General features: G+C 37.0%; 1 protein-coding gene across 4 annotated transcripts in view; it reads left to right on the plus strand.

The window, feature by feature from the left end:
* The window catches only part of LOC111749422 (NKG2-F type II integral membrane protein-like), a 199,840-nt gene extending 180,917 nt beyond the window's left edge, over nt 1-18,923 (plus strand). For 2 of the 4 annotated variants that reach the window (XM_064284592.1, XM_064284593.1), the window contains 7 exons: nt 490-560; nt 3,841-4,133; nt 4,552-4,656; nt 5,197-5,250; nt 5,754-5,902; nt 12,929-12,999; nt 13,290-18,923. In XM_064284592.1, coding sequence (XP_064140662.1) covers nt 3,947-4,133; nt 4,552-4,656; nt 5,197-5,250; nt 5,754-5,902; nt 12,929-12,999; nt 13,290-13,419 — 696 coding nt within the window. In that variant the 5' untranslated portion in view covers nt 490-560; nt 3,841-3,946 and the 3' untranslated portion in view covers nt 13,420-18,923. The remainder of the gene's footprint in view (nt 1-489; nt 561-3,840; nt 4,134-4,551; nt 4,657-5,196; nt 5,251-5,753; nt 5,903-12,928; nt 13,000-13,289) is intronic. The other 2 variants (XM_064284594.1, XM_064284595.1) reach the window with 1 other exon arrangement.
* Nucleotides 18,924-21,555: the final 2,632 nt, after the last annotated feature.

The following is a 21,555-nucleotide window of genomic DNA, read 5'->3' on the forward strand; positions in this document are numbered from 1 at the left end:
ATGCCAAGCTTTTGGAAGCTAGGCTAAAAATAGGACTTTGAGATTTAATAGCATTAACATGGCCTAAGATTTAATAGTTTACGATGAGATGAAAACATTTAACTGTATGGCTGGGCAAGCGCTTTATCCCCCAAATCTTATAGAATATGAGAACAATTTCTCAAAAGCACTTTAAAAGGGACAATCTGTATGGCGTATTTAAAGATCTACAGTGTCCTTTCAACAGGAGCTCAACATCTCCTATGTTCTGGAGATAGGTGTTGAGATAAACTGACTTCAAAATAGCCCAACTGTGAGGATTTCCTGTTCAAACATTAAATAACACATTGATGAGCCATCTACTTTTTCCACTCTGCCTCATTCTGAGCCCTCACAGGACAGTCTGTGAGAGCACAGATATTGCTTGTTCTTGTGTGGATTAATGTCTTTAGATTTCTCCTGGATTGACTCGATGGCAATGTTTTATTATCATCATTATTTTTAATCCAGCTATAGCAGGCCGCCGGGACACTGACCAGGCCTCCTCACTAAAGGCTGCATGGCTTTCTGACCGACAGAAGGTATGTACCACTCACTGCTCTCCTCTCTGTCTTCTAGCCCAGCTCATTCAGTGGGAGGTTCTCCATGCTGTGCAGGATGCAATGAGGGGCTATTAATACACAATAGATTCAAAGAAGAGCAATGGAGTCCTTATTGGAATGAGTTTTCTGGGTAAACAGCAAACATCAAATATGTCTGAAGATTTCTTAAGTTATTCAAATTACTGTCTTTGGAGAATTACTCCAGTGTACACACACATTCAAATACACATATTTGAGTTTGGTAATCAATATCATTTAAAGTAAATTCCATAAACATCATGACAATGAACAATTAGTGTAGATTTTTTTTTTTTTTTTTTATAATAACTTTTATTAAGCTTCAAGTGAACGTTTACAAATCCAATCAGTCTGTCACATATAAGTTTACATACATCTCACTCCCTACTCCCACTTACTCTCCCCGTCTTGAGTCAGCCCTTTCAGTCTCTCCTTTCTTGACAATTTTGCCGGCTTCCCTCTCTCTCTATCCTCCCATCCCCCCTCCAGGCAAGAGTTGCCAACACAATCTCAAGTGTCCACCTGATATAATTAGCTCACTCTTCATCAGCGTCTCTCTCCCACCCGCTGACCAGTCCCTTTCATTTCTGATGAGTTGTCTTCGGGGATGGTTCCTGTCCTGTGTCAACAGAAGGTCTGGGGAGCTTGGCCGCCGGGATTCCTCCAGTCTCAGTCAGACCATTAAGTTTGGTCTTCTTATGAGAATTTGGGGTCTGCATCCCACTGATCTCCTGCTCCCTCAGGGGTCCTCTGCTGAGCTCCCTGTCTGGGCAGACATCGATTGTGGCCGGGCACCAACTAGTTCTTCTGGTCTCAGGATGATGTAGGTCTCTGGTTCATGTGGCCCTTTCTGTCTCTTGGGCTCTTAGTTGTCATGTGGGCTTGGTGTTCTTCATTTTCCTTTGCTCCAGGTGGGTTGAGACCAATTGCTGCATCTTAGATGGCTGCTTGTTAGCATTTAAGACCCCAGACGCCACATTTCAAAGTGGGATGCAGAATGATTTCATAATAGAATTATTTTGCCAATTGACTTAGAAGTCCCCGCAAACCATGTTCCCCAGACCCCCGCCCTTGCTCCGCTGACCTTTGAAGCATTCATTTTATCCCGGAAACTTCTTTGCTTTTGGTCCAGTCCAAATGAGCTGACCTTCCATGTATTGAGTGTTGTCTTTCCCTTCACCTAAAGCAGTTCTTATCTACTGATTAATCAATAAAAAACCCTCTCCCACCCTCCCTCCCTCCCCCCCTCGTAACCACAAAAGTATGTGTTCTTCTCAGGTTTACTATTTCTCAAGATCTTATAATAGTGGTCTTATACAATATTTGTCCTTTTGCCTCTGACTAATTTCGCTCAGCATAATGCCTTCCAGGTTCCTCCATGTTATGAAATGTTTCAGAGATTCGTCACTGTTCTTTATCGATGCGTAGTATTCCATTGTGTGAATATACCACAATTTATTTACCCATTCATCCGTTGATGGACACCTTGGTTGCTTCCAACTTTTTGCTATTGTAAACAGAGCTGCAATAAACATGGGTGTGCATATATCTGTTTGTATGAAGGCTCTTGTATCTCTAGGGTATATTCCTAGGAGTGGGATTTCTGGCTTGTATGGTAGTTCTATTTCTAACTGTTTAAGATAACGCCAGATAGATTTCCAAAGTGGTTGTACCATTTTACATTCCCACCAGCAGTGTATGAGAGTTCCAATCTCTCCGCAGCCTCTCCAACATTTATTATTTTGTGTTTTTTGGATTAATGCCAGCCTTGCTGGTGTGAGATGGAATCTCATCGTAGTTTTAATTTGCATTTCTCTAATGGCTAATGATCGAGAGCATTTTAGTGTAGATTTTTTAATTGGTCCTATTTTTGTCCTTGAAGAAAAATATATTATTTTATATTGAGCCCAGTCTTTAGAACTATATTTTTTAAAAGAAACTAATTGAATGATACAGGTCAGACTTAACTCCTTATCCACTTAGTCAGATTAAATGCATTCAGTTTTATTTTGAAGAAAAAGCAGGATGAGCTAGCTTTCATAAAATAATAATCTGAACAGAATAATTGATGACCAAAGGTTTTTAAAAATTCAAAAAAACATTTTTAAAAATGAACCGCATTGGCATAAGAAAATCCTGTCTAATGAGATATTTTACAATTTCTACCTGAAACGGATCAGAAACAGTTACATGGCCTTTGTGAGTAAAATCATAATTAAAAAGGCAAACATCTACTGAGCACTTTTAAGTGCCAGGTTGTGTGGTAAGTGTATTACATGCATTACTTTTGTATAGTATGATTTCTATATTGTTTAGAAATCTGAGCAAATTTCTAAAGGTCAAACATTGTAGGTTTAAAAGCTGAAGTTTAATTCTAAATTTTACTTACTCTGGAGTCCATTGGCTGAATTGAAATTACATGAACTGAATTAGTATAATTAATTACTCAACTAAAGCGACCTTCATTGACCCTGACAGACATAGGATCTTTCTGGAAATTTGAATCAACAGTGTTCTCACATAAATGATCTAAATTTTTCAATTATCAACTTACAGTCTCATATTCTAGCCATTAAATAATTGACAATTACTTCTTAAAAGAAGTGTTTTTTTTTTTTTTTAATTGTTTTTTTTTTCTTTGTGGTGCTTCAAGTAGTTTTACTCTGTGCATAAGTTTAGTGTATTAGGTAACACATTTGAACATGGGGAAATTGTCTTTAAATTCTTAGTGATTTCTCAGGACTCTCCACCCATCCACGAATAAGAAAAAGACCATACGGTAACACTTCACCTCCTTTAAGTAAATATGTATGTATCACTAAATCAAAATAATTTAGAGCAATAAATTAATATATATGCTAACTTTTCAATCCCCTCATCTTTGAATTACTTAGCCTTTAACCAGTATTACTTTTTAAATTTTCATAAAAATTGATGCATTTTTTTTAAATACGAATTTCTAATTTTTCACACAGGTGATATAATGGTTTTATGATATTTTGATGGAATCTGACTTTAAAAAATTATGATATTTTAATTTATGAACTTCTTTATCCTCAATAATTTATTGCTTTTTGTTACTCCAACAAATAATATTTGGTCAAATGCAGGATATCTAAAAAAAAAAAAGTTCTTACTCTACTCTGGACCCTTGCGTAAAGCCTAAACTAAATCTAGATCAGAACTGGATTTTTCAACTGCAAATGACCACTAATCCACACCTTACTCCCATCCCCCACAGCCCAGTTTGTGTGCAGGAGCCATCTTGTCATTATTTGCACCTTATATTGACTTCTTAAAGCACACTTACCTTAAAGCACAGTCAGTGGCATCACTCAGCTGAAGAGATGAGTAATCAAACAGTAATCTACTCAGACATCAACCTGGCCAAATACCCAAAGAGGCAGCAAATCAAACCTGAGAGCAAAAATAGCTCCATTTCAGACACTGAGCGGGACATAACCTACGTGGAATTAAACCTTCATAATGCTTCTCAGGATCTTCAAGGAAACGACAAGAAGCCCCATTGCAAAGGTAAAGCATTTACTGGGCCTTCAGCACAAGTGCTCTGGGATGTGCAGCGGAGAGCAGAGATGGGGGGAAACGGGAAAAACTGAGGCATGAAAGGAGGATGGTCAGATTTAGGGAATAGGCTCACATAGTTTCGTTTTTGAGAATCAAAGGTCAAATTGGGGGTATGGTATTCTAATATGGAATCTGAAAACTAGTTTTACTCAGGCATTGATGAAATCTGTAGTTTTGGACCAACAATTCATGGAGCATTATGTTTACTGACAATGCAGTGGTATAGAGAAAGATTACAAGGTGGAAGTGGGTTCAGTTCCAGCATTTACGCATATAATTTTCTGTGCCTAGGGTTCCTCTTGTATGTACATCTTCCAGACAATTCTCTCCATCTTTCCTTTCTCAGTACTTCCGTTTCTCCCTGCAGTTTTCCCATCACCTCCTGCGAGGCTCACTGCTATGACCCTGGGAATCATCTGCCTTGTCCTGATGGCCAGTGTACTAACCACGACAGTTGTAGTTATTACTGCTGGTAAGTTTTTGAAAGGTAACAAGGAAGCTTTTCATTTTAAGGATTTGTAAGTGCTTCTAATTATGTAATAATATTAAGGAAGAAAACTTTCATTTCAATGTATGTATTTGGACTCAATGTTTATATTTGGACTAAATGTGGAAAGGTTATTGTGAATTTGTAAAAAATATAAATAAGAGAATGAGGTGGAGAATACATATATATATATATAATGCAGAATTTCTTTAGGAGTCTAAAAAATTATTGAACAATAGAGGTTAATTTTTCAAGGTGATTGTATCAAATACTGTAAGGGATGGTAAAGTTTGGTTCATTAGGCTGTTTTTCCCCAAAGACCACTTGTTACCTGCATGTGTAGGAATTAAATTTCAGTAATTAAAGTTTTCCCCAAAGAACTTCGTGACTTTAGTAGCTATTTTTTTTGTTATTTTTATTCCACTCTTCTAACTCTAAACACACCATATTGCAAATAAGAAAATGAACTAATATGCTTTATTTATAGCATATTAATCTTACTAAGAATTACTGTAAATTTTTTAGATACTGTAAAACCAGGACAGAACAATTCTTCTCTGATAACAAGAACCCAGAAAGGTATGTAACCATTTATAAAGTTCTGACAGTAGTGCAGACTGTAGGGAATATGTTTTCTCTCTGTATTTGGGCTTAAAAAAATGATAAGAAATTTTAAAAACTAAAATTGAGCAATATGTTTTCATAAATAAGGATTTTAGGAGGGCATTCCTTCTTGGTTAATAAGATGAAAGATTGTTTAAAAATCAATAGACCATTATATATCTATCCACCAAAATAAAATAAAGGCAATACACGTACATTTTCAGGACATATATAGGATGTAGTCTTTGCTTGCCTCAGGGGTACCTAAATTAGGGGTTGAGATGCTAACTTTCTGTGTGTGTATATATATATATATATATATATATACACATATATGGCATTGTGTGTTTTGTTTTATATGTGCCAGTTTGTGAAGGTACAAATCTTGGTTATGTACATATTTGTACCTCTGCAAATGTGTCAATTAATATTTATTTGTCAATTCAAATCATTTTGGTGGTAATTCAAATCTTTCTTAGGACATTGTCATCATTGTCCAAAGGCCTGGTTTATGTATTCCAACCATTGTTATTACATTAGTAATGAAAGAAAATCCTGGAGTGAGAGTCGAATGGCCTGTGCTTCTAATGCATCTAATCTGCTTCACAGAGATAATGAAGGAGACATGGTAAGATTTTTAAGTTATTCAAATATTTTATTGGGAGCTTATTTCAGACAATATTATGTTTATAGTATTCATGCATATTTTAGTATAAAGTTGTAGTTTGTTTATTTTCAAGGCTGTTTAATATTCCCTTTACAATATTTTATTTATTGCTTATTTAGTCTTGTTTCTTATGAAAAACAACACTTCTGTAAATGCTTTTCTTCTAAAATAAACTTTGTTATTTTTATATTATCATATGTAAAAAAATAAATTAATTAAATAAACATGTAATTGTGCAGATTGATCGGAAAGTGATTATAGCCTTTTGCCATCAAGTTGATTCCGATTCATAGTTACCCTAGAACCTACCTCTATGGTTTCCAAGGCTGTAAATCTTTACGGAAGCTGATTGCCACATCATTTCTCCCACAGAGCGGGATGGTGAGTTCTACCTGCCGACATTTCGATTATAAGCCTAGAGCTTAACTACTGTGCCACCACGGCTCTTAGAGAGTAAATTATCCACGTATTTAAAAAATGCCTGGTATCTTAGTAAAGAGCCCTGGCAGTGCAGTGTTTAAGCACCCTAAAAAAAAAAAAAAAAAAATCCCGCTATCCAAATAATCAACAATTCAACCTTACCGTGAAAGAAAGGCCTAGCAGTCTGCCTGTATGTGAACCACAGTCTCCACCAACCTGAGCCCAGAAGAGTAAATGGTGCCTGGCTACCACCACCAACTGCTCTGAAAGGGATCACAAAATTCAAATTCACAGAAAAAGACCAGACTTACTGGTCTGACAGAGACTGGAGGAACCCCTGAGACTGTGGCCTGAGAACACCCTGCTAACTCAGAACTGAAGCCACTCCTGAAGTCCACCTTTCAGCCAAAGATTAACCCATTACCACTGAGTTGATTGTAACTCATAGCAACCCTATAAAAGAAACAATAACACATGTAAGGAATGTGCTTCTTAGTTCAGTCAAGTATATGAGACCAAATGGACAACATTCACCCAAAAGCAAAGACTAGAAGGCAAGGAGGGACAGGAAACCTGGACAAATGAACATAGGGTACCCAGGGTGTCAAGGGAAAGGGGGAGAGTGCTGACACATTGCAAGGATTGCAACCAATGTCAGAAAACATTTAGTGTATAAATTTTTGAATGAAAAACTAATTTCCGCTTTAAATGTTCTTTTAAAACACCATACCTACTCAATCTGTAAGCTAAGCAAATAATACGAGAAGCTGGACTATATGAAGAAGAACGCGGCATCAGGATTGGAGGAAGGCTCATTAACAACCTGCGTTATGCAGATGACACAGCCTTGCTTGCAAAAAGTGAAGAAGACTTAAAGCACTTACTAATGAAGATCAAAGACCACAGCCTACAATATGGACTACACCTCAACATAAAGAGAACAAAAATCCTCACAACTGGACCAATGAGCATCATCATGATAAACGGAGAAAAGATTGAAGTTGTCAAGGATTTCATTTTCCTTGGATCCACAATCAACAGCCATGGAAGCAGCAGTCAAGAAATCAAAAAACGCATTGAATTGGGTAAATCTGCTGCAAAGGCCCTCTTTAAAGTGTTGAAGAGCAAAGATGTCACCTTGAAGATGAAGGTGTGACTGACCCAAGCCATGGTATTTTCAATCGCATCATATGCATGTGAAAGCTGGAGAATGAATAAGGAAGACCGAAGAAGAGTTGACGCCTTTGAATTGTGGTGTTGGCGGATAATATTGAATATACCATGGACTGCCAAAAGAACGAACAAATCTGTGTTAGAAGAAGCACAGCCAGAACGCTCCTTAGAGGCAAGGATGGCAAGGCTGCATCTTACATACTTTGGATATGTTGTCAGGAGGGATCAGTCCCTGGAGAAGGATATCACGCATGGCAGATTACAGGGTCAGAGGAAAAGAGGAAGACCCTCAACGAGGTGGATTGACGCAGTGGCTGCAACAATGAGCTCAAGCATAACAACGACTGTAAGGATGGTACAGGACTGGGCAATGTTTCGTTCTGTTGTGCATAGGGTCGCTATGAGTCGGAACTGACTCAACGGCACCTAACGACAATGAAACACCATAAAATTAAAAATAATAATAATAAAAAAGATTACGGACAGCCAAGAAGACCTGTGGAGCTCAGTTCTAGTCTGTAAAACGTGAGGTTGCCATGAGTCAGAATCTATTCTATGGCGACAAGTTTGGTGTTTTTTTTTTGTTTGTTTATTTACAAATAACTTTAAGAAACGGACATTTCTAGCCCCTGTGTCTGCTCTCAATACTTCTCTCTCCTCCCTAAAGCACTATTATGACATTTAATATTATAGATTGGCTTTGCTTGTTTTTGAATTTTATATAAATGAAATCATACGGTATGCATTTTCTTTTTCGTCTGTTTCATTTCACTCATATAAGACATTCATGTAATTCATCTGCATTGTTGCAGTTAACAGTAGTTTGCTACTTTTCACTGCTATAGTATGTGAATATCATATTTTGTGATCCAGTTTACTGCACATAAACATTTGGATTATTTCTAAAACTTTCCTGTTATGAATAGTTAATTATTCCCTGTACATCTTTGTGCATGTATTCTGTCCACATATTACCTGTATGTGTAGGAATTTAATTTCAGGTTCTTAGCTATTCACGTATGTCAAAATTTGTAAAATTATTCCATAGTTTCCTAGGTTTTTTGTACACATACCCATTTTATTCAATACGATATGAACATGTTCCTTGATCCTTGTAACCATCAACATTTAGTAGTATGAGGAATTTTTTACTGGACATTTTTACAGTTATACAGCAGTATCATGATATCAGCAATGCATTTGCCTGATTTCTGTTAGATTGAACACATTGCTATGTACTCTTAGTATTAGGATACCTCTTTGTGAAGTGCCTGTTCACGTTGCTTGTCCATTTTTCCTATGCGGTTTCTCTTTCCTTCCAATAAGTTGTTGACATGTTTTGAATATGAGCTCTTTCTTGATTTTATGAGATTTTAATAGCTTCTTTTTTCTCAGTAACTTACATTTTTACTTTAACATTTTGAGTCTTTTAATGAACAACATCTATTAATGTTGTTGTTGTTGTTGTTAGGTGCCATGGAGTCAGTTCCGACTCATAGCGACCCTATGCACAACAGAACGAAACACTGCCCAGTCCTGCGCCATCCTTACAATCATTGTTATGCTTGAGCTCATTGTTGCAGCCACTCTGTCAATCCACCTCGTTGAGGGTCTTCTTCTTTTCTGCTTACCCTGTACTCTGCCAAGCATGATGTCCTTCTCCAGGGACTGATCCCTCCTGAAAACATATCCAAAGTATTTAAGACGCAGTCTTGCCATCCTTGCTTCTAAGGAGCATTCTGGTTGTACTTCTTCTAAGACAGATTTGTTCGTTCTTTTGGCGGTCCATGGGATATTCAATATTCTTCGCCAACACCACAATTCAAAGGCGTCAACTCTTCTTCAGTCTTCCTTATTCATTGTCCAGCTTTCACATACATATGATGTGATTGAAAATACTATGGCTTGGGTCAGGTTCACCTTAGTCTTCAAGGTGACATCTTTGCTCTTCAACACTTAGAAGAGGTCCTTTGCAGCAGACTGGCTGAATGCAATGCATCTTTTGATTTCTTGACTGCTGCTTCCATGGCTGTTGATTGTGGATCCAAGGAAAATGAAATCCTTGACAACTTCAATCTTTTCTCCATTTATCCTGATGTTGCTCATTGGTCCAGTTGTGAGGATTTTTGTTTTCTTTATCTTGAGGTATAATCCATAGTGAAGGCTGTGGTCTTTGATCTTCATTAGTAAGCGCTTCAAGTCCTCTTCACTTTTAGCAAGCAAGGTTATGTCATCTGCATAACGCAGGTTGTTAATGAGTCTTCCTCCAATCCTGATGCCCCGTTCTTCTTCATATAGTCCAGCTTCTGGGATTATTTGTTCAGCATACAGATTAAATAGGTATGGTGAAAGAATACAACCGGGACGCACACCTTTCCTGACTTGAAGCCAATCAGCATTCCCTTGTTCTCTCTGAACAACTGCCTCTTGATCTATGTAAAGGTTCCTCATGAGCACAATTAAGTGTTCTGGAATTCCCATTCTTCGCAGTGTTATCCATAGTTTGATATGATCCACACAGTCAAAGCAAGTGAAAACCTATTAATGTTTTGATAGTCCAATTCAGAATTTTTGTGGGTGTAAGTGCTCGTTTTGGATCTATTTCAGAAATTACTAAAAGCCTATAAAGGTATTCCCTTGTATTTATTGATAGGAATTATTTCTTTTTTTTTGATCACCAATTTATTAGGAATTTATTTTTTGTGATGCTGGGTGTTGGATGAAGTGAGGTAAAAGTGAAGTTTATACTTTTCTACGTCATTATTTAATTGATGAAGTGTAACTTATACCAAAGGTGACCGTTTCTCCATTCTTCACTCTACCACCTTTGTCATAAACCAATTTCATGGGTGTGTCTACATTTGATGTATTTAGGAAGACTACCATGTTCCATTTTTCTATTTTTTTCTTGCACCAGTACCACATGGTAAATAGTACTAAAGCTTTATGTTAAGCTTTGATATTCAGTACAACAAGTAACTTCATCCCAGTCTTCTTCAGGAGTATCCTGTTACACTGGCCCTTTTAGTCCTTCTATAAATATTTTCACAAAATCAGGAGGTGGCTTTATTGAAATTATATTTAATCAATAGATTAATTGTTCAAAATTGATATCTATATAATATTATGCTTAAACGTGCCTGTGTTGTTTTTGTGTGCCATCAAATCCATTCGACTCATAGCTATCCCACAGGGCAGAGTAGAACTGCCCCATAGGGTTTCCTTGGCTGTAATCTTTATAGGAGTATACTGCCAGGTTTTTTGTGGAGCTGTTGGTGAATCTGAACTTCTGACCTTTCAGTTAGTAGGGGAGCACTTAACCCTTGCATCACCAGGGATCCTTAGCATGCCTTAATCCTCTGTTTATGTCCTCAAAACAGTTTTATATTTTTTGGTTAAAGTCTTGGGCAATTTTATTTAGTTTAACTCTGCTTATCTTTTATCTTTCTTTTCCTGATGTCACTAATATAGCACAATAAATTTATGTATATTTGTCTATCGACCTTATTTTCAGCAATCTTGCTTAATTCATTATTTTAGTCAGGGTTCCACCAGAGAAAGAGAAGCGGTAATAATGCATGATTTCTCCCTAGTTCCTTTCAATATATTTTTTTGTGTGAATAGATTTGTAACAAAATATTTGCCAATTCAACATTCTTCACGTGTATAACTCGGTGACGTTAATTATGTTTATTGTGTTGTTTAACCATCACCATTATCCATTCTCAAATATCCTCGTCACCCTAAGCAGAAATTTAGTGTCCCCCGAGCATTGCGTTCCCCTGTTCCATTATCTTCCTCCTGCCTCTACATGTATAAACTACAATATGCTTTGGTCTCTATACACTTGCCTATGCTAGAAATTTCACATCAATGTAATCATACAATATTTTCCTTTTCCGATTTCATTCAGCATTATGTTTTCAAAGTTCATCCATGCTGTAGCATGTTACTGGACTTCATTTCTCTTTATGGCTGAGTAATATTCTGTTGTATTTTATGTATGTACCTTATTTTATTTATTCATTCATCTGTTGATGGACATTCAGTTTGTTCCCAGTTTTTTGGCTACACTGTGAATAGTGCTGCAGCGAACATTGGTGTGCAAGTACCTGTTTGTGTTCCCGCTATCAATTTTTTGGGTATGTTGAATTGCTGGATCGGATGGTGATTCTATGTTTAAATTCTTGAGTAAGCAATGAAACTGTTTTCTACCTTGGCCACACCTTTTTATAATCCCACCTGCAATGGATGACATTTCAGATATTTCTACCTCCTCAACTACACCTGTTGTTATTGTTGTTTAAATCAGCGCCATCTTACGGTTGTAAAGTGATAGCACATTGCAATTTTCATTTGCATTCTGTAATGACTAATGACTTTCTTTTCATGTACTTGTTGGCCATTTTTATTTTTTTTTTAATGAAATATCTATTCAAATCCTTTGCTGATTTTCTGTTAACGTTTTATTTTTATTTTTTTGCCTGCCTTCCTAGCAGTTTTCCTTGCGACTGCATAGCTTTGTTGTTAGCCAGTGATTTAAGTAGAGGTCATATTCAAAGACTTCAGCTCTACAGGACTTCCTCCCCTTGTCATTTGATGTGGTGTGTCTGTGTGTCTGTGTGTGTGTATATCGGGAAGTGCTCGTAAGTTTGTAGCAAGTTCTCAGGACTCCACTGGCTTTTACTTTTTAATGGGAACTTCTAGGTATCCCTTGAAAATGTAACATTTATTCAGTTAGCCAAGAATGTGTACAGAGCTAATGTCAACCCTTTTATTGAACTCTCATTTTTAGGATCTTTGTGTTAAATTTATGGTTGGGAAAAAAATAATTATGGCTGGTACTCTCCTCACTCCCAGGGAGACCACAAATTCAGGCTAGAGAATTTGTGGATTTTGCTCATTCATTTGCCATAGATTTCAGTACTTTGAGATGGAAATCCTGTGTTTTTTTATCCCCACCTCTCACCTGCAGTCAAATCTGCCCCTTCTGGCAGTCACACTGCTGACTTTTGCAGCCTGCCCCATGCTGTAAAATCTGCAGTTGTTCTCACTGAGCTGGGGAAGGGAAGGGATTGGGAGCAGCCTGAGCAGGAAGAGTGCAGATGTGTGCAATTCTTACTTCAATATCTACCAGCTTTCCAGGAATAAATCTTTTTCAAATTATTATTGGACTTTGATCAATTTCTAGAGCCCTGAAAGTACTCTTTTGGCAATCGATTCCTTTACTCATTCACATTAATTAACGTCTGTAACATGTCTGGTGTGAAACACTCACTGTGTGAACAAATTGAGGGGCTCTGTACAGTAAGAAAGGATTCACTTTATTTGATACAACAAAAAATTTAATATTATAATTTATATTTGATTTCTCTTAAAATTGTTTTCTTCTAGAATTTCCTGAGGTGTTTCGGTGTCTTAACATGGATTGACTTTAGTGGCAATTCAACTTTCTCCTCCAAAGTGTGAGTTTTGAAATTCCTCTATTTTATAACTTGAGAAAAAGCAATATATGAACAACTATAAAACTATAATTATTTAAGTCTTCATTGACAAATAGTAGAGGAAATACTCAGGCTCACATATATAACTGTAGGTCTACATAAATTAAGATTGAAATATTTATTGTATTATTAAGTTATATATTATCAATACTAATACATTATTAAAGGATAACTCCATGAATATTATTTTCGTATATATTTAAATATGCATATATCTGTTCTTGAAAATAATTTTATTCTCTGTATTACAGGATGTCAATATGTCCAGAGAAGGACAAGATTTGCACATATTTTAATATTTACAGTAACAAGATTTCTTGTGGATCCTGCTTAGAATTAAAAACATATGTTTGTAAGCACCAGGCACGATCATTTCCCTAAGTTTGGTATGATGCTATTCCCCATCTATGAACAAGTATTTCTAGTTTCTTCTATAGCCATACAATTGTTTTTTAGTACAATTTTAATTTATATTAACTTTAAAAAATTATACATATATAAAATAAGAAATTTGCCATTTTGACATTTTTTCATGTACAATTTAGTGACATTAGTTACGTTCATCATGTTATGTATCCATCACCACTATCTGTTGCCCCATGTTCCCATCACCCTTTGCAGAAGCTCAATGTCTCCTAGACAATAACCCCCCTTTTCTCCCTTCCCTCCTGACTTTATAACCACTAATCAACTTTGATCTTTATACATTTGTCTAATCTAGATATATCATATAAGTAGGATCATATGTTTTTCTTTTTGTGACTGAATTATTTTACTCATAACAGAGAAATATTATACATTTATTATGCTTCTGCTATTTGTTTAATTAAATTATGTATAAATTACAAATCACAAAATTATCAAGAGCTGTTATTTTCGTGTCATCAATAAAATGAATAAATTCATTCAATTTTCAAATGAGTTGGTGTCTCCTAGCCCTTGAAGTTGTTTAAAATGAGGACACACCATCCCTAATGGTGAGGTGTGTAAATCAGAGCCCAGTTAGGAGACAGATACCAGAGAAAGTTCATGTAAATAATTATTAACTGTTTGTACAGGATAGGTAACTAAGATGAGTTAAAAGAAAACTATGAAGAATACCTTAATGCTGAGGGAGAACACCCAAAGAAGGAACAAACTCGATAGTTGGGTTTCAGACTTCAAAACTGTGTGGCTGCTGCTTACTGAATGGCAGAGGTGTTCACTGGGATGTCCTGGGACAGACAGAACAGGTCCAAGCCAGAAGGCTGGAATTGGTGAGGATGGAATCTCAGCCAGACTGGCAAGCAGAAAGACCCCCTTACCAGAGAGCATTTGGGCAGCGGAAGGGGAACAGGAACTATGACTGGGACTGGCAACAAAAACTTGCTGATGGCTGAATACCATGCATGTCCTGCATGCATCTAGCTGACAGCCCCAACCCCCCACCATAGGAGCAAAAGGAGAAGAAGCATCACAAATCCAGGAAGAAGAGCCCTTCCTCCTGCAGTGTCTCTCCAATGGCTTCTGCTGACAAAGCTTAACATCATGCCAGCTGCAAGGGAGAAAAGTTTATAGGATATAGCTTCATTATTATGAAACAGAGCAAAGGATAGGATAGCTTTGGAGATGAGAGAGAATAAATTGTTAATTGGCACACAAAGTCACCATTGTGACACAGGACAGAATTGCAGTATAATGGACCTTTGTATTTCCTCCACTCCCTCAGAGAATAGAACCAAGATGTATCTCCAAATTCCATTTTAGTGCAACATTGTCACTACTAAGTTCCATTTTTCGTAGAGATTGATATTTTCATTGGGTAATGTCCAGTCTCCCTTGATAATGGTCACATGTCTGCAGTTTCCTTTACTGGACTTCAGACACTTTGGAAGGTATTTTATTCAATTCTCTATCCTCCTCCTTCTCTCACACTTTACCATCAGGCTAAGAAAAATGCTTCGATAAAAAACTTAAATGTTAAATGTTGAAGACAAAAAAGAATCAAAAGGATAAAAGTGTTTGTTTGATATAAACAGCTACTTATTTGCAAGATTCAAAATAGACTAGTAATTTATCAATCATTCAGAGACCTGTCCACCATCATTCAATTAAAAGAGGAAGGGTGCTTATCATTGACTATTATTAGCAAAAACAACCAATATATACATTTATCTCTTTATATAGACTAAAATTTCATTCTATATAATCCCTGAACTATAGCTGTATCAGATATTGAAGTTGTATAATAAGCAACCACAAGATAGCACTGACAATCAAAAAAAGAAATTAAGATTATTTTCTCATTCACCCAGTTGTTGTTTGGATGGGTTGCAGTTGTTATATGTTGGGCTTAGATGGGTTTAGCTCCAGTCCACTAATTTAGTTCAGATTTTTTCTATATATCTTATTCTCAGAACAGTGGGCTCAGAATATGGGTGCACGCCCTTCTCATAGCAGAGGTCGTCAGTTCTCAGAGGGGCAAGCAGAAATGTACTTCTTCATGCCTGGGCACAGAACTCACATATTTTCACTGTCTCACCTACAATCCTTGTCAAAACAAGTCACATGGCCAAGCCACCAGGAGTTTATTTTAATAAGAAAATGTGAAATATAAAGATTTTCAGTACTTTATGAATTTTTCTTGCTAGGTTTTTGCTTCCTTTATTCCAAAATATACTGCAAGGTCTTATATAGTGATGAAGAGTATCAGATGGATGCGTTTGTGAGCATTCTTTATCAAAGTTCAGGTGGGGAAGAAGCAGTATAGTGTAACGTTTAGTGACATGAGCAATGTCTGATGGAGCCAGACTACCTGGGTATAAATACTAATTCTACCCTATTAGCTATGTGCCCTAGTTACATAGTTGTTTTGAATCCATCTTCTTTCCTGTAAAACGTAATAGAAATAGTGTATTATCCACAGGTTATTTGAAAAGCACTTTACAATAGCTATTGGCACATAAGTAATCAATGATTTTTATATGAAATTTTTATGCTTCAGTTCTATTACCTGTAACATGATGACTACAATTATAGCTACCTAATAGAGCTGCTGTAAAGAATAAATAATATAATATCTAAAGATTCTTAAAGGAAAGCCTAACCATATTAAGTTCTTGTTACGTGTGCCTTTTCATAGTTCTTTTTCCTCCAGATATTCAACCAAAGCTGATTCCCTAGAGGACATCATCTCTAACAGTTTGTCCTCCATCTTTCATTCGGCAAATCTCCATTGCTTCAATAAAGTAATTTTAGACAGGTATCAGCAAATTACCTGATTGAACTAATTCAGGCAGATATGTCAAGGATACATGCTTTTTAAGGAAAGTTAATGACATTTAATGCATATTATGTATGTACCTGCCACCACCTGTCAGTTTGTCACACTGTGATGGCTTGTGTGTTGCTATAATGCTGGAAGCTATGCCCCTCGTATTTCAAATACCAGCAGGGTCACCCATGGTGGACAGGTTTCAGTGGGACTTTCAGAATAAGACAGATTATGAAGAAAGGCCTGGTGATCTATTTATGAAAATTAGCCAATACAAACCTTATGGATCACAACAATATTGTCCAACTCACTTTCACCACATCATCAGGTGGGATCCATTTCCAAAGGAAAAGATGTTTGGTGAAGCAGAGGCCTAGTAGAGGCAAGGGAGACCTCAGGAAGATGGACTGGCACAGTAGCCACAACTATGAACTTGAACATGCTGCTGGCAACCCTGAGAATAACGCAGGATTGAGGAAAGCTTGTCATAAGGTCGCCATGAGTCCCAGCCCACTCAATGGCAGCTATCTATAACTATCTATCATATATAGACAGGAAAGTATAAAAGAAGAATAAAACAAACCAAAGGCAAGCATTTGAAGAAAATAAAAAAGATTAGAACAGAAATAAATGAAATGGATAATAGAATAACAATACAGAAAAGAAATGACAGAAAATATAGGTACCTTAACAATATGAACAATATTGACAATATTTAGATAGACGGGTAGAAAGAAAAATAGGAAAATAGAGAATCCTCAAACGACTAAAGTCAGGAATAAAATTGTGGATGTTATTGTTGAGCTTACAGAAATAAAAATGACTACAAGGGAATACTATGAACAGTAATGCGTTAATAAATTTGGTAACCTAGAAGAAACAGAGAAATTCTTGGCAAGACACAAATTACATATACTGACAGAAGAAGAAATACAAAATCTGAATTAAAAACCCAAAAAAGCCACTGCCGTCGAGTCGATTCCGACCCATAGTGACCCTATAGGACAGAGTAGAATTGTCCCATAGAGTTCCCAAGGAGCACCTGAAGGATTTGAACTGCTGACCTCTTGGTTAGCAGCTGTAGCACTTAATCACTATGCCACCAGGGTTTCCAAAAAATGTGAATAGACCTGTAAAGATGATGAATTAGCAATTAAAAAGCTTCCACAAGTCAAACTCCAAATCCAGATGGGTTCACTGATGAATTCTAACAAACTTTCAAAAAGAACAAGGTCACAAGACAATGTAATGGAGAAGGAATAGCCTTTTAAACAACACATGGTGGTGGTATGATTGAATATCCACACACAAAATATTAACTTGGACCCCTACCTCACTTCTTGTACAGTGAAATCTGTTTTTCTGAGTGACACAGAATTTCTGGCTTTTACAAGGTGCAGTCTTACCACTTTTCTATACCTCTTTTGGAAGTACAGCCAGAATGTTCTTTAGAAATGAAGATGGCAAGTCTTCATCTCACATACTTTGGACATGTTATCAGGAGGGATCAGTAGCTGGAGAAGGACATCATACTTGGTAAAGTAGAGGATCAGAGAAAAGGAGGAAGACCTTCAACAAGACGAATTGACACAGTGGCTGGAACAATGAGCTCAAACATAGCAACGATTGTGAAGATGGTGCAGGAGTGAAGTGTTTAGTTCCGTTGTTCGTGGGCTCACCATGAGTCAGAACCAGCTCCGCAGCACTTAACAACAACAACTTCATAAAAACCTAGCAAGTGTATCTTTTCAATTTTATAGCATTGGAACAGAAACTAAGCCACTTTTTATGATTTGCATGTTTATTCAAATTATGTACAGATATGTGCATGTACTATTCAAACAAAGACATGGGTAAAATTCACTTGTTCATAAAACTTCTAATGTCAACTATTTAGTTTGTTTTGGTTTTTTGATAAAATTATTGAGACAAATATCTAAGACCACAGCCTTATCAAATAACTCTTGCTTTCTTTTAACTTTTCCCAGTTTCTTCAAAGCCTTTGTATAGCTGAAAACTTGTTTGACTTAAAGGTCAGGCTCTTCTAATGGTAGGTCTTCATTACCTTCATCATCATCATCTTTAGACGGCAAGTCCACAATTTCTTGCAGGTTTGATTCATCCATTGCTGTGGCAATTTCTTTGTCGACATCAATGTAAGGGGTGTCACTTACCCTATTTTCTGAAACACCGCTATAAATGTCATTTATTGCACCCTGATTCTGCATGTCAAACTCATTTGGCTCCCAAAAAGATACATTGCAGGTGATTCCGTGTTTTTTTGTTATTATTTTTAAGCTCTGAAGGCACCAGTTAGATGCTGAGAATCCATCAGCTTTGAAAATTTGGTTGTTTCTTTTCCCTTTGCTTGAAAGATAGGTCCTGAAATGGAAACATTTTTGGGAGAGGCTTCAAGAAACCACTCAAAAATAGTTTTGTTGATTTCTGCATGATTTCAGTCCCTTCCTTTCTTGGTGTTTATATTGGTACTGATCATGTATTTTTTCAACTATTTCATCTTTTTCTTTCATAATTGGATAAATTCACTTTTTGCTGCACTTTAACTTAATTACAGCTTCCTAGATGTTGGTGTTCTCTTCGGTTATCATTTTGGCAACATTAAACTTTTCTTTCAAAGATAAATTTTTAACTGCCTTGTCCATGGCTGTGAAAGATTTTTTTTTTTTTAAAGAAGACAAAAAAGGAATTAAGTTCTTATAAAAATTAAGAAATTTTTGATCTTATTTTCTCAAAAATGTGACTATCTCAAACAAAAACAAAAAATGAAAACTATCAACATTATGTGATAAAGTTAGCACACTTCAGTAAATTATTTAATAAAAAATGTTTCAGAAGAATGTTTTTCTTTTGTACACGTATTGAATGTGTTAAATGAGGAAATTCACTTCTCTATTTTTTGGGAAAACAAGAAATTTTAAAGAAAAGAATTTCAGGGAAATGAAGAGTGGATTTTGAAATTTGGGATAATAAGTATCAAAATTACAGTTAAGGCAAAAACTAAAAATTAAAGATAAGGAGAGGAATAAAACCTTAAAAGACAGGGAAAAAAAGTATGTTTTGCTAGATTTTAACGAACATAAGTGAATTTATTAGTATCTCTTACCTTCTTCCAAACTTATGGATGGGTTTCTTTACTGGAAAAAATTTACAGGCATAAATAAATAAACAAAAAAGCAAAATGCGTAAAGAATAGACGTACTTAAGTCCCAAGTCCATAGGTCAGGCTTCAGACTGGATGCTCCTTGGACTCACATAGTTTCAGGGGCTGAAGAACCCAATGCCACACGTCAGACTGCAGGCTGCTGGCTCATAGTCTGCTGAGGCTAATGAATCCAAGATTAGCAAGTAAGATGGAAGGCTGCTGGCCCACAAGCAGCAGAGGCTGTCACATCCCAAATCAGCAGGCCGTATGACAGGCCACTGGCTCAATTCCCAAGAATAGAAGGTCAGATGATGCAGGATTCAGAGCAAGCAAAAGCTATCGAGCTTTGCCAGAAAATCCACATATATTGGATGCAGGCTGCACCCCTTACAACTGATTGGCTGATCATATCACATCATGGAGGTGATTATATTACATAACAAAATACGCAGAACCTACTTCATTACATAACTGACAAAATACACCATTACATAACTTCCAAGCCAATGAGAATCATGGCCCAGTCAAGTTGATGCAGAACCTTGAACATCAGGCTCCATCCCTGCAAACTTGACAACTCTACATATCCCTTTAAACACACAAAATATCAAATAAAGAAAATTACAAAGTCATACTTGTGCCTAATGTGATACAACTAACATGCTTACAACTGAAAATGCACTAGTCCTGTTTACATCTTATGTTTTATAAATGAAGAAAATAAATTATCTAATGTACACATACTAGGAAGGAATACACAACAATTACACTCCTCATTTCTGCAACTGGTTCTTATGGTTGTAAATGGAATTCAGAACTGCTTTCTTTTTTTCTACCACCAGCCATTTTGGATTCCTTGTATCCTCAACAAGTGCCTCAGCTGGTCATGCTTATTTGCCTTTTGAGGTTACCCAAACCTTCGTTCCTGAAGGGTCTGGACCATTAGCAGTCATGTTGAAATCGGGTGGCTGTAGTTTTCCATTGACTTTATTCACAGGGCATGGAAGCACTAAGAGACATCCTACGGAATCTCCTGCATTCCAGAAATACTCTTCGTTACCTCTTTCTGTAATAACCAATATAGTCCTGGTAATCAGGACCAATCACATCTGCCAATACAGTAACTCTCTTCTTTGCTTATTAATTCAGAAGCATGAGGAGCCCAAAGTGGCCAGGTGGCATTCTTAACTTCCAGTTCAAGGGAATCAGTGGTGCGCCCCCTGATGGGAGCATTTCTCCCCTTGTAACCAATGCCTCTAGACCCACAGAGCCTAGGGTCACAGGAAGAGGAAGCAAAAATTTTGTGAGTGGGCCACTAGGGGTAATAGTGAGCAGTGCCAAAGATATTTTCATCCCTTATTCCTGAATCCATGAATCCTGGCTATGGGGGACACAACACCATATATCGTAGGCTGGTTTAGACCATATACAGCCTTCTGGAGAACATTGTCCCAACCTTGCAAGGTATTTCCACTTAGCTGGAACCATAATTGTGTCTTTAGAAGGCCATTTAGTTTTTCTATCAAGCCAGCTGCTTCAGGGTGATGGGGACCAGGGTAAGACCAGCGAATTCCATGTGCATGGGCTCATTGCTGCACTTCACTTGCTGTGAAGTGAATCCCTTGATGTGAGATGATTCTGTGTGGGATACCATGATGGTGGATAAGGAATTCTGTATTTCCACAGAAGAATTGCATGAAGGGAAGGCAAATCCACATCCAGAGCAAGCGTCTATTCTAGTAAGAACAAAATGCTGCCCTTTCCATGATGGAAGCACTCCAATATAAGCAACCTGCCGCCATGTTGCTGGCTGATCACCAAGAGGAATGGTGCCATATCAAGGATTCAGTATTGGTCTCTGCTGCTGGCAGATTGGGCACTCATCAGAGGGTATAACCAAGTCGGCCTTGATTAGTGGAAGTCCATGTTGCTGAGCCCATGCATAACCTCCACCCTTGCCACATTTGCCACTTTCTTCCTGAGCCCATTAGGCAATGATAGGAGCCACTAGAGAGAGAGGTTGACTGGTATCCACATAGCATATTATCCTATTTATGTGATTATTAAAATTCTCTTCTGCTGAAGTCACCCATTGGTGAGC

Source organism: Loxodonta africana, chromosome 4 (genome assembly GCF_030014295.1).
Source record: "Loxodonta africana isolate mLoxAfr1 chromosome 4, mLoxAfr1.hap2, whole genome shotgun sequence".
Classification (NCBI taxonomy): Eukaryota; Metazoa; Chordata; class Mammalia; order Proboscidea; family Elephantidae; genus Loxodonta; species Loxodonta africana.